At 34.8% G+C, this 12,904-nt stretch overlaps 1 protein-coding gene across 1 annotated transcript in view; it reads right to left on the bottom strand.

The window, feature by feature from the left end:
• Positions 1-4,817: 4,817 nt before the first annotated feature.
• Positions 4,818-12,904, bottom strand: part of LOC104281410 (transportin-1-like) — a 59,348-nt gene continuing 51,261 nt past the window's right edge. The window contains 6 exon segments of the mRNA XM_009879394.1: positions 4,818-6,414; positions 7,912-8,054; positions 10,129-10,203; positions 11,561-11,613; positions 11,616-11,650; positions 12,450-12,525. Coding sequence (XP_009877696.1) covers positions 7,947-8,054; positions 10,129-10,203; positions 11,561-11,613; positions 11,616-11,650; positions 12,450-12,525 — 347 coding nt within the window. The 3' untranslated portion in view covers positions 4,818-6,414; positions 7,912-7,946.

Below are 12,904 nucleotides of genomic sequence, written 5' to 3' on the forward strand. Positions count from 1 at the left end.
GAACCCCACAACATAAGGCAACTGCAGAGGGCTATCTAAAAGAAAACAAGACTTCCCCTCATCCTCTGCCACACAGCCACTCACACACTCAGCCAGCAGGAACTCATCCCTCTGCTCATTGGCTTGGTCTCTCCACACCTACACAGCTGTTAACAGCTGTTCCATGGGCTTTGCTGCTTTCTGGAGGCAGAAATCAGTCCTACTCTAAGCAGATTTTCAGCTGAGCATGCAGCAATTAATTTCTATTACAGATTTGCAAGTAATTATGTCGTAACAATGCATTTTATTGAATCTAATCATTACACTATAGAAGTTATCTGTGCTAGACACATCTAATCATCTAAATTATCTACATGCTATTGACAAAACTGTTAAACATTGGAAGTGAATATGAAATGTTAAAATCAACATGGGAGGATTTCATCCAGAGAGCTACTACTGTTTGTTTCATACTTCCATTTTAGAGACTTTTTATCAAATTACATAAAAGGAAGGATGGATCTTTTAATAGTCTGTATTATCATGGTCCCACAAAAACTAGGTCGAATTGGACAAAGACCACTTAGTTTCGGTTCAAGGTCTTGAGTAATTTTAATTTATTTCTAGCTTATTCCTTCTTTTAATTCACATTATTCATAGCATAAGCAATGAGAACTTTTGTTTTTCCCTTCCCATTTGGTCAGATTAAGCAAGCATCAGCTGTTTCAAACAAAAATACAGTCAATGTTATCATTTCTCAGCAGTAGTTACAGGTTATCATCCACCAGGCATTAATTTCAGTTCACGTAAATCTCCTATTTCTACATTGATCTGCAGCATGAAGCATCTAATGATCTGCATTGATTCAAGCAGCATGAAGCAGCTAAACTGAACTGAAGTTATCTAAAGATCATTTTCTTTCAGAAAAAATATAAATCCTTATTCAAGAGATTCCAGAACCCACATTTGTGAAGCAGAAGAGTGTGTGACTGGGTCAGGCAAAACTAAAATTGGACATGAAATTTTAATCTGTCATTAAAAATTGGAATGCAACATCTATATTTAAACAACTTTATTAACATAGTCAAGCAGTGATTAACATTCACATCTATTATGTCACATCATACAAATGTAAATACAAAATTACTACAGTACAATATATATTCTCTGCATGATCCAAAATATTTGGTGGCCCCAAAAACTCTTTTAAAATTCAGCAGCTTATCAAAAATTAAAACCATATTCTATTTAAAATGAAGTTCTGTTAGCACATAGGCAGACTTCAAGAATATCACTCAATTTAGTACAGCTTGAGAGGTTGCAGGAGGATATGTTTGAAGGAAACATTCCAACATTGTGGCAGATACAGAAACATCAGATTTAAAGCTTTCAAGCAGAACTCATACAACCTAAGTTGTCAGCAGAAAGATACAGTCATATTTCATTTTAAACTATTTTGTATACTGCATCCAATTTAAGATTTCAGAAGTGTCTACTGTTAGTAAGTCAGACAATGTATAACATAACTACCTATCTCTTCCCATGAAAAAGATAATATTACACTGGGGATTTCAACAGCCAAATGAACCTGGTTACACCAATCTTCTATCTAATTGCTGCTCTCACAACAAACCACCCATGCCTTCTCAATTTTGTTGCTCACCCAAAGTAAAGAAATAGATACCTAAAGTGAAAGTAGCACAATAGAACCAGCTTATAGAAAAACGATGCTATGCTCTAAGCTCTGAATTTTTCGAGATGCGGATTTGGCTTAAAGTATACTGTAACAGCACACAGGGACTGATCTTACAGAGTCACTTTACATTTCCCTCATATAAGTACATTCAAGTGAGTATCATTATTTAAGCAGAATATACTCTACAAGGCAAGCAACAAGAGTACTTGCCTCAGCTTCCCATTTAAACTAATAATCTAAAACGGGCTTGCTCCAACCATTAAGCGAGCAAACATCAGTGGCAGACAAAAACCAGTTTCTGTTGGAGAAGAATACCTTGAAGACTCATGGATGCAAGTCATTCTGGAGAATGTGAGTGTGAGTGATATACACAGCTACTGATCAAGCTTTATTTATCCAAGATGAGGTTACTGGAAATACTTATATAACAAATATGTTCGCAAACTGCATCAGCGTCTATTTGGGATAACTGCAGGATGTTTTGCCATTTCAGTGTAGAGCTCAATATCCAAGATAAAAAGTTACTCTTTAGACCCTACATAGAAGCTTTATGCATCTATCATCCTGATGAAAGAAAGAGTATTGAAGCAATTAGTGTTAAGTTGCAACTTCTTTCCCTGACAAAAACTGAAACAAGAGATTTCCAATACAATGTTACATTTTAAAGCACTTTTCAAGAATTATTTCAGTTATTTAAATATGGATGCATTCTCCTCAAGGGAAGAATGTTTCTGCACCTTATCTGTTAATACATTCAATATGAATAAAGTAGGTGAAGCAAAAGTCATTATTGTCCCACAGCTGAAGGTTAATTTAGATTAAGACAGAGGAGCTGCCTAAATGAAATACATAAAGTGATATAACTAAGACACATTTTTATTACCATGTGTTCTGAACAAAAAGGGTACAAGAGTATTCACCTGAGATAAAGCTAGTATTTGAGTATTTCTAAGTAGCAATGAGTTTCACTTGAGGAAATCCACTTGCAGTTTTAAAATATACATTTTATTATTATACAATATATGCAGTTTAAGTAATTAAGGTTGATGCTAACGAGAAAGTCCTAACAAAAAAAATACATCACAGTGTGTATCAATATTGTTAGTTAAAAAATTTATGCTACTTCCTAACTTTTAAAAATTATAATGATTATAAATTTTAAACCCATTCTTCTAAAAGTGATCTTTTTTAGTACAAGCTTTAAGGAGCAATAAACTAAAGCATAAGAATTAGCTTATTACAATTTAAATATATACATATTCACTGATTTAGAAAATAATCAAGCTTCGGATAAAATTTACAAAATCGATTATTTTTGCTTGTACTGGTTAAAATAATGAACTATTCTAATCCTTTTCCCTAAATGAAAATAAGCTGATTCCTTAACATTTAATGAAAAAAAAATTAGCGTTGAACTTCACTTAAGACTAATTTAACAGCAATTTAGAACCGGCAAAAGATGCATTTATAAGGATTTTAAATACACTTTCTGTTACCAACTTAGGTTGATCAGCAGCTTTTGTTCACTCTCAGAATCCTTCAAAAAGGGAAACTCAAAACAGGAAAAAGGCATATATAAAACAGTAAACACTGACCTCCTGAGGTTCCTACAACAAAAATATTCAAGTAGAAAATCTACACCATTACTTAGCAGCGGCTATTTCTGTAGTTTAGCACACTAACAGCACTTTATTCAGTGTGTAAGGAGCAAATGAAGGAAGCCGTGCTTTTAGCATGCCAAGAGGCAGAAACACTGGAATGTAACAAAGACAAACTCACAATTTTACCAGTATAAACATTCAGTCAACATTCAAGAACTGTCAAGACTACACCACAAGAATGAAGATGATTTTTATATATCCCATGATGCAATAATTGAATTATAAATGTTAATGCTCATTTAGAACTTTTCTTACCTCACATTATACCTTAAATGGCTTCTGCAAATCTCTGCACTATATTATGCATTAGGAATATGGTTTACTTGCTTTAAAATACACCATGAGAGAACTCACTGATACAAGACTATCTTGTCAGTACTGTTTACTTCTGCCTTATTTTAATTAATTTTCTTGCTGTTATACCAGATCAGTTCACATCTCTACAAATACCTATTGAAATATGTATGTACAAAAGCGGCATCCTAAAATAATCCCAGGTGAGGTGGAGTGGTTTTATTTGGCTAAAGGGGCTTTCTCTAAAATTGAAGAAGTTCAGCATAACACCTAGAATCTGAGATTAACTACAGTTACCACTTGGGTAGGTTTTCTATTCTACATTTTTTTTAATGGCGTTTCTCTGAAACTCTTTCCTAATATTCAAACATACTCAAAATTAAAGCAAATTTGGACCTAAAATAATTTCCCACCTTGCTAAAATTTTAAAGGTTTGGGTTTTATTTCCTTCCAGAATTTGGCTTTAAATTGTTTGTAGTAACTATTACTCATTTACTTTAGAGTTATTGGTTAAAAAGGAATTATTTATTTGCTACCAAAGCAATGTCGTTTTGAAAGCAAGTTATCACATGCAATTTTGTCCAAACTGAATAAATACTACGTACCTAGCATTACTGAATGTACTTCATACAGTACATGTCCAACTTCAGGCATAATCTATTAAAATTTGCAAAGCCAAAAAAAAGGGAGTGGGACGCATGTAAAACATGCATGCTATCATGCATTAAAAAAAAAAATAAAATAAAAACTCTTTAAACAGCAAGTTCACACTCACACAGCTCGAACTTCAGTGCAATGGCTAAATCATCCAACAGTCAAAGAACAGAACCATGCAAAGAAGAGCAAGTCCTTAAAAGAAAACAAAAACAACCAAACAAAAAACCCAAAACCTGTTATCCAGTATCCATTCTGCAATGCAAAGGTGAGAAACTAAATCTACAAAAAGGCTGTTATGGCTTAATTTTGTTTTGCAGATTAATTATGCAGCACTTGAAAAATGGAAAGGTGTGGCTTCACCTCTGACCAGCAGAGTTAAAAATCTCTCCATTTTCCTTTATCATCATGGGATAGTCTTTAGGCAATCTAAATTATTAAAGAATTGCCTCTTTCAGATGGACACAAGATCAAGTGTACCAGTTAGGATTTCACATTCACAGTACATAAGAAAATACACATGGAAGGAAAAGTAAAGGGTTAACTTAACAAGGATTTATTCACAGGAATACATGTAAGTAGAGGAAAAAAAACACAACAGAAAAGCTAAACAAATGAAATGAAGAGGATCCAAACCAACTTCCACTCCGTAGCTTTAAACTTGCACCCTTGTGCATTTAACTACATCACAAAGGGCCACCAACATGCGCCGATACAGTGTAGATACCCTGCATTACATCCATTAACTTAAACATCTCTTTAAGATCATGCTTTGAACAAAAACAAAGCGTAGAAGGTAATATTGTTGAGTGGGAATAAACACAAATATAGCAATCATGTCATCAACTTTACAATCGTCTTTACGTGCCAACTAACATTTATGCAGCCTTTAACAGGTCTTACCATGTAACTCATTTTTAGAGATTCTGATAAAATCACTAGTATATAACCATGCAGAAAGCACATCACACTGACAGCACAGAGGCAAGTATTTTGCACAGCTATATCAGCTTTCCACATTGTGTAGGTTACACACAATACAATATCAATCTTATTCTTAACAGATCCTAAAAAGGTACTTCAAGGCCTAATTGTTAACTACAGTACTTTATTATCTATATTCTTAAAAAAAATAAAATCCACAGAATCTTAAAAAGGAATTTTAAATGCAGGGCTATATTGAATTGGTAAACTGCAACACAAAACTGGCGCAACATAGGTAAATGTATACCAATTTCATTCTATGTGATGCAAGCATGCTACTTTCCCACTAATTTAAGTTACTTCTGATCACTATGAGCCAGAACGCATGCCTGAACCTTAAACTGCACGTTAAGAATAATGCCTTACTCTAGAAATTAAAACTAATGAAGTACAATAATCAAATCATATCCACTAATTTAATTGTTTTTTAAATGTAAAAATGAAGATGTCCATCTTTCCTTTGAAGTGTCCCTCCCCTTACCCTAAAAATGAAAGGAGTGACTTATTTGGCAGCTTGCAGGTTGCTTCATTTTGTCCAAGTTAACCTATATTAATTTATGATGGAGTTTCTGTATTGTACACTGCAAGTACCTGCCCCTAATACAGACACAAGCTGCTTTTTACTGTACTAACTTCATTTGTGTAGTTCTTCATTAACATGCAAATACCTAGGAATCCCATCAAGCAGGACAAAATAATGTAGAAAACCCTTAGTTAAAAAAACATAAAAGAAAAAAGAAAGCCTTTTACTGTTTGTGACCCCCATTCTTAGGTTTCCTTTATTGTGCGCAAAATAGTTTTTCCTCTTTACGTATCCCTATGGTTCAATTATATGGTTCTTATTTTGGTACAATTCCCCACAATAATCCAGAATGTGCTGTTTTGTGACTAGATTCTTTTTTTTTTTTTCTTCTTCACATCCAGTGCAGAGTTGTAATAGGAGACAGATTTCCACCCACAAAGGCTCCAGATGTTAAAACATTTCCCAACATCGACTTAATACAGTGACGGCAACACCTCCCTCCCGCCCCTCCCAGTAGGGTTGGGATTGTACTGTATTCCCTACTGGTTTACCCTTCCCCCCAGTAAAGGGTAACATTTTCCCTGGGTGCAGAGGCTCCCCCATAGTCTCCCAGACTGAAGGACCTGTAAAAGGAAAAGATAAAGGTATAATTAAATCTTACCTTGAACCTTAACTGACAGATCTGTACCTAAAGAGCTTGTCTGCCTTTTTTAAGCAGTAGATTCCAACCTTTAACTTAAAAACAGATTTCTGCCTAGATTTTCCCTTTTATGTTTGTTAAAAAGAAAGCCCATTTATTATTATTATTATTCATTATTATTATTATTATTATTCATGAAACAACAATGTATGCTTTAAAGCTACATTGAGAGTTCCACTACTGTGGCTAAGCCTAGATTTTAAATAAAAGCAATCCTATATATTCTAACAGCCTTTTCCATTTTCAGCACGAAATTATGAGGTAGTTTTGACATTGAAAAATGATATTAAACATATCCACAGCTGACATAACAAATTCACTTTTAGGTGGATTATACAAGTTAGCCATACTGTTTCCTCAGTTCAAACTGAGGAGAACCGTGTATTTTGGATTCCCCTTCTTCAGGAAAACTCCCTTATGTCAGAACCAAAATGCCCTCACTGATAAATATGTAAACACAATTTAAACAGGACTTATCACGTCACTGACTTGGAAAAAATCTTAGGTTGACTTTTAAGATTTGTCCATTCAACAATAAAAAAGAATTGTGTGATTCACTCTCATAATTTCAGTACAAAAACTCTACAGCAAGTATCAAATTTGTATAAAAACGGAATGAATAAACCTAATTCACTGTCTTTTTGGGTATTATGATAATCTCTTCACAGTATCACTTCACACACGGGAGATTTGCTGTGTGCACAGACAAATTACAAAGCAAGGTGCTATAATACTGTAACTATTTAAGAATGCACTATCACTGTTTCTTGCTAAAATTGAATCATTCTTCATACAGAACTGTAACAATTCTGAATTGGCGCACAATATGGCATGTGGCAATAATAAACACGATAGCCACCCCAAAACATCAAGTTCTACAGTTACAGGAGAGTTACAGATCAGCATGACATCTTTTTTGCAGTACAAAGATCATCCAGTACGTCCTTAGCTCTATACTGGACTTCTCATGACTAAAATGTTTTAGTAAACTTGCTTTCTTATCCTAGAGGCATATTCCTGCTTGGACCACATCTGCCATCTCCTAATTCATAAGACAAAAGGGAGTATGTGTCTTTAGTATGATGGCTTGATGATCACATTCATCATTTTGCTTTAATAAACTTGAACTGGCACTTTGCTATACCTAAACTGCAAACCTTATCTTTATACACTACCTACTGTGTGCATCCCTCACTTTTTCTTTCTCTCTCTTCTCTTGTCAAAACAAAATAACAGACAACTGCTTTTGCTATCGCTACTGTCATGTAGGTATACTGTTATCCCTTTTAAATCCTTTTTATAGAAAGACAGATATCTAGCATACCTGAAAACCTCTAGTCTGATGAACGAATTATGTTTCATATAATGCAAATAAGAAGGAAGTCTGTTATACAGTTGCAAGGAACATTTGCATGCTTACCTCTAATTATGGGACTGCAGCTACAGTGCATAAGGTTAAATTCCATAGCAAGCTGCAAGGCGCTCTTTTAATGGAAGAGGAAACCGCTCAGATAAATTCCTCCAATTCTCATCCCCTAGTTGATTTTTAAATCCATGAAGAATCTAAAAATGAAAGGAGGGAAGTCAGGATAATCACTAAACCAAAGATACATTATTGACTAGCAACATATGCAGTAAGCCACAAACTGCTGGATTGTACACCTGTCCATTTGAATTCTCAAATTTAATACTGAAATGCTACCAAGAAACAATGGAAGCCTAGTAATGTCTTTCATAAACATCCTCACAGAAAAGGCAGTGCCTAAGTTAGCTTGCGGTACTGAGTCCACCCTCAACAAAACATTCTCAGGCAGACCTATTCTTGAACAGGATTTAGTGATAATGGCATGACAGTGTCATCCGTTACCTTAATGCTTTTCTACCTGAAGGAGATCTTCCACATGCAGGCTCACCTCTCTTCCCTAAACCAAAGAGTCAGACCAGATAGCTGCAAAGAAACTACTGAAAATCTAAGAATGTTCAGGTATGATAAAAGGAACATTTTTTTAAACCATCTTCCAGTAGAGTTCTAGCAAGTGAAATTCAGCTACACTCTTCAGATACCCTTCTTTCACAAAAAGCAACAGAATTCTTGGCGTATGTGTTAAGATTTCAATTGGCAGCTCATCTACCCATGCTCTTGGAAGTATTTTCTCTCTCAGCTTTGGCGCTAAAAAAATCCAGAAAACAAAAATACACTAGATAATTAAGAGGCTTTCCATTGTTCCTGAAAGGCATAATTATTATTGCAAAAATATCTATCTGGACTACAGGAATCATGTATTTGTAAGAAAGTACTTTAAAAACTATGCATGCCATCACTTGAAGAAGGCTTTGTCTCCTCTCTTGCACGACAAAAATCACAGAAAGTGCCAAGTGACCAGGAGCCACTGTGTTTGGTTTTAACACATTAGACAACTTTGAAAGAATCCGAAAAAAAAAAGAGCCTAACTTACTAAAGCAAGTATTTAATTCTGAAGGACTAGTGCAGAAATATGCACTGAAACTGCTTTGGAAATCATCACAGACAGCATCCTGGACTTTCTTTTAAGCCTCTGAAGAATGTGCTGTTTCCTCTGCCGATGCTAGAACGCTCACAGCTGTGCACTTCCTGGACCTGATGTTCCTTTGAAGCAGACCAGTTAGCTAAGAGGTTAACTAGGAGAATGAGATTTGTCCTTGTTCTCAAAGATGGGATATGAAAGTTCTAGCTTTTGCTCTGATGCTCACACATGGCATTATTGGAAGCAAAAATGCCAATACTGATCCACGATCCTAGTCAGTACTTCGGAATATGCTCCTTTTTCGCTTTAAGATGAATAACATGAAATTTTGAATACATCTTTCCAAAAAACAGAGACTTCACTTTACCACTTATGAGGAAAGCCAAACTACTGAACAGTTACAGCATCTGTTCACCGAATTGAAGTAATTTTTTTTCTTTCTTTTTTTAAAAGCTAAGACACTAGTACCAAAACACAACATATCACATTCTGGGTAGGGTGGTTTTTTTTTTCTCATTTTAAGAAAGGCAACAGTCCTTTCATTTAAATTCTCTTGGCACATTGTCTAGGGATGCACATAGGTTTCTTGAAACTTGTTTATTCAAGAGACATTCTAAGAAGGATTAAGCAATACTGAAAATTTATTTTCAGTACAAGTAAGAGAAAGATCAAGATACCACTGGAGTATATTTCATTTGAAGTTCTGTAGCTATTTCTCCAAAATGAAGAAGGCATCTTCATGGTAAAAAAAAAAAAAAGTTCTTGAACCATACAAATTTCGTTTTCTAGGAAAAAAGAAAGTTTAAATGTGGTATAAACATCTGTTCTTCGAAATGCAAGCAAAATATACTAGGCTGGACATTATGAAAAGTTCTCTGAGACGATTATCCCTTCAAGATCTCAAGTGAACTTTTCAACACTGTTAAAAAAAGTTTGGAATAACCCAAACATATGTAAGAAAACATAGGTTAAAAAAAAGGGTCAGGATTTTTCAGTCCAAAAATTTATGACCTTGAAAAGAAGCCTCTGTGACCACAAATACATTAAGTGCTAAGAGCAGAAACAGAAAACAAGGAAAAAACAGCATCCAAACCAACCACCGTTAGGACATATTGTTACATTAGAAACCTTACCTTATGGAACATGTCTTTGAGATCATCTTTTGGGCTAATCCACGATGCAACAGCATCACAAAAAAAAATAAAGTCCTATAAGATTAAACAATCACATAGATTAGAAACCTCGATGTATAAGTCTAAAAGCAACGCTTGATGTTCATGCGTATGAATTATGCAGTGTCTTTGATCCTAATTTACAACTGCTTTTGTCTTTTTTTTATTTTCCAGTTAATTCAGACAATAATGGTAAGTTACCGTACACCTAAGTGTGAAATAGAAATAGCCGAGTGTAAGAACAGCTTTGTTTAATCATGTTTTGATTGAACAATATGACAAGAAACCTCAGCTCTCCCCTCCCACATCACACTTGTCTAATGCTAATTCTTTGAGTACACATACCAAGTTTGAGAACCAATCACCTTAATAACAAGCAACAAACTCAGAACCACAGTCCCAACTCTCTCTCACACACATTTCTTGTTGTATTCCTTTTAGCAGAGCCACAATTTTTTCTGGGATGCATAGAATGTTTATCATAGAGATTCAAAACTAAAGCCACTCCAAAATCCCTATGCTGAGTTCATTTCTGTCATGCATACCTCCTGCTACACCATTAAAACACCAGTCTTTAGTCATTAAGTTGATAATGCACATTTTTGGGTAGGAACTGAAGATGACAACTACAGAGAAAGAGAGATGGGATGATGTAAAGAGTGCTTAATTATCCCTTCCACTTAATCTATGTGAAAGAACAACTGGACAACAGAAGTAAAAAATGCCAAGTTGAAATGAACTGAGAATTTCAAAACAAGTTAGAGGCTCAATTCTTGTGTTCCAGGCAGATGAGAGGGAAAATCACTCTCATATTCCTCTTAGAAAATATTACATTGGTATAGCTTTACTTTGGAGGTGTGGAGACTAAAGAACAAGTCATAACCCGTTCTTTGGATGTACTTTTTTTTTTTAGAAATGTAAGCGTCTTGTCACATTGACTAAGCAATATATCCACTGTTGAAACAGAATCTTCCCTATCAAGTTGTAAGAATGAAGGAGCAGTTACTGGTTTTATTCTGTTCTTTGTTTTAAAAGCCTATGCTAAGCATGTCAACTTTCGACTTGTATTTTCCGACTGATCTGACCACAACCTGATAAAAGTATCAAAACAGCTATTTTAATCAGAGTCCATTATTTACATGGTTTTTGTAAGTAAAAGACAAAAACTAAACAATACCCCTCTCCTCTCCTTTGCTAGGTGATAAGTTACTGAAGCATCATGATACGTATCATTCACAATATAAGTATTTTGTCCTCCTTAACCTCAAAATAAAGCCCTATCATGTTCTGCAGGGAATCACGCCAAGCTAAAGTCTTGTATGCTCCATATACAGCTTTCACTGAATTTCACATGTGAAATGAAAAGAAGTTAAGATCTATTCCTGTATCTTACTGGGAATGCTCCACTGGGGTTGGCCAAGATCATGGTACATATCCCACGGAATTTTCCTCATTGTCTCTTATGTTTCGCAGAGAGGTGCACCTAGCAAGTTGGAGAGCAAAACTTAGCTAACTCTACTACTTTTTCTTATTTTAAGTCAGAACTAGATGATAGTATTTGATGGAATAAGTCACACTGCTAAGATGCTCTGAAACACTATTTTAAAACAATTAGAAAAACACGTTGCACACAGCCTTTACTAGCATTTTCCCATTAGGGATCATCCCCAGAATTTTGTTCTCCTGTTGCACTATATACATTTAGAAAGTGTGACCTGTATTCCATTAAATACAAAAGAAACACGCATCTGAAATATTTATAGAAACTATCCTTATTAGAAGCAGAACATATAATACTATCACAGTATGAATTATGTCAGATACCACTTACAGAACAGTTATTTAACTTTTACAGCAGCAAGCAAGCTATTTTATACATAACAAATCTATAAACATATATTCCTTACAGCAATTCAAGCCTCAGACTGATTTTAAGTAGAGTAATGCACGGTTTAAAATTTACAGTATTTGCATGCATTGTATTATCATTCTGGTGGATTTTAAAATGCTCTTTCATAGTCAAGCTTTAACACAGCAAGCATGTGACAATCTTATCCCATGCATAAATTAGTCGTTAGCCACAACATAAAGAATACATGACGGTGCTACTAAAAACTCACAAACCTGATAGGACAAGATTAGTCACATGGTTGGCAATGATTAAGGATTGAGATTTTGTAACCAACTGAAAATATATCTAAAAGTGAGATAGAGAGAAGAAAGAAAGAAGGAAAGAGAGTGAAGAAAAATGAATTAAAAAAAAAAGATTGAATAATACACACCAGGGTCTTAAAAACTGCTGTAGCATGGGGGCCACCTCTTGAGGACAAACGTAACCAAGACGACCAATTGTTATTGCTAAGGTAACGCAATCACGGTTATACACCACCAAACGCCAACCAAGACATGAGCAAATGAGGGGGGAGGAGAAAAAATAAAGAAAAAACAACAAATAACTCAGAAACAGAAACCAACATAATCTGTGTATGATAATAAACATAAGATTTCACCAGTGCTGTTTATTACCACCCCCTAAATAAGAGGCAGCAACATATATGGTATACTCTCCAGGGTAAAAGAAAAAGAAGTAAATGAGAGAACACCAAAAACACAATTTAAAATTCAAAGCCTTTCTGATGTAATCAGTCTGCCCTCTTCAGAGTAATCTCCTACAGTAAATTTATGTACTATACGTTTTGATGTTTTATTCAAAGGTGCTATTGTGGATACTCTCAAT

The sequence above is a fragment of the Apaloderma vittatum genome, unplaced genomic scaffold, assembly GCF_000703405.1.
Source record: "Apaloderma vittatum isolate BGI_N311 unplaced genomic scaffold, ASM70340v1 scaffold16322, whole genome shotgun sequence".
NCBI classification, from domain to species: Eukaryota; Metazoa; Chordata; class Aves; order Trogoniformes; family Trogonidae; genus Apaloderma; species Apaloderma vittatum.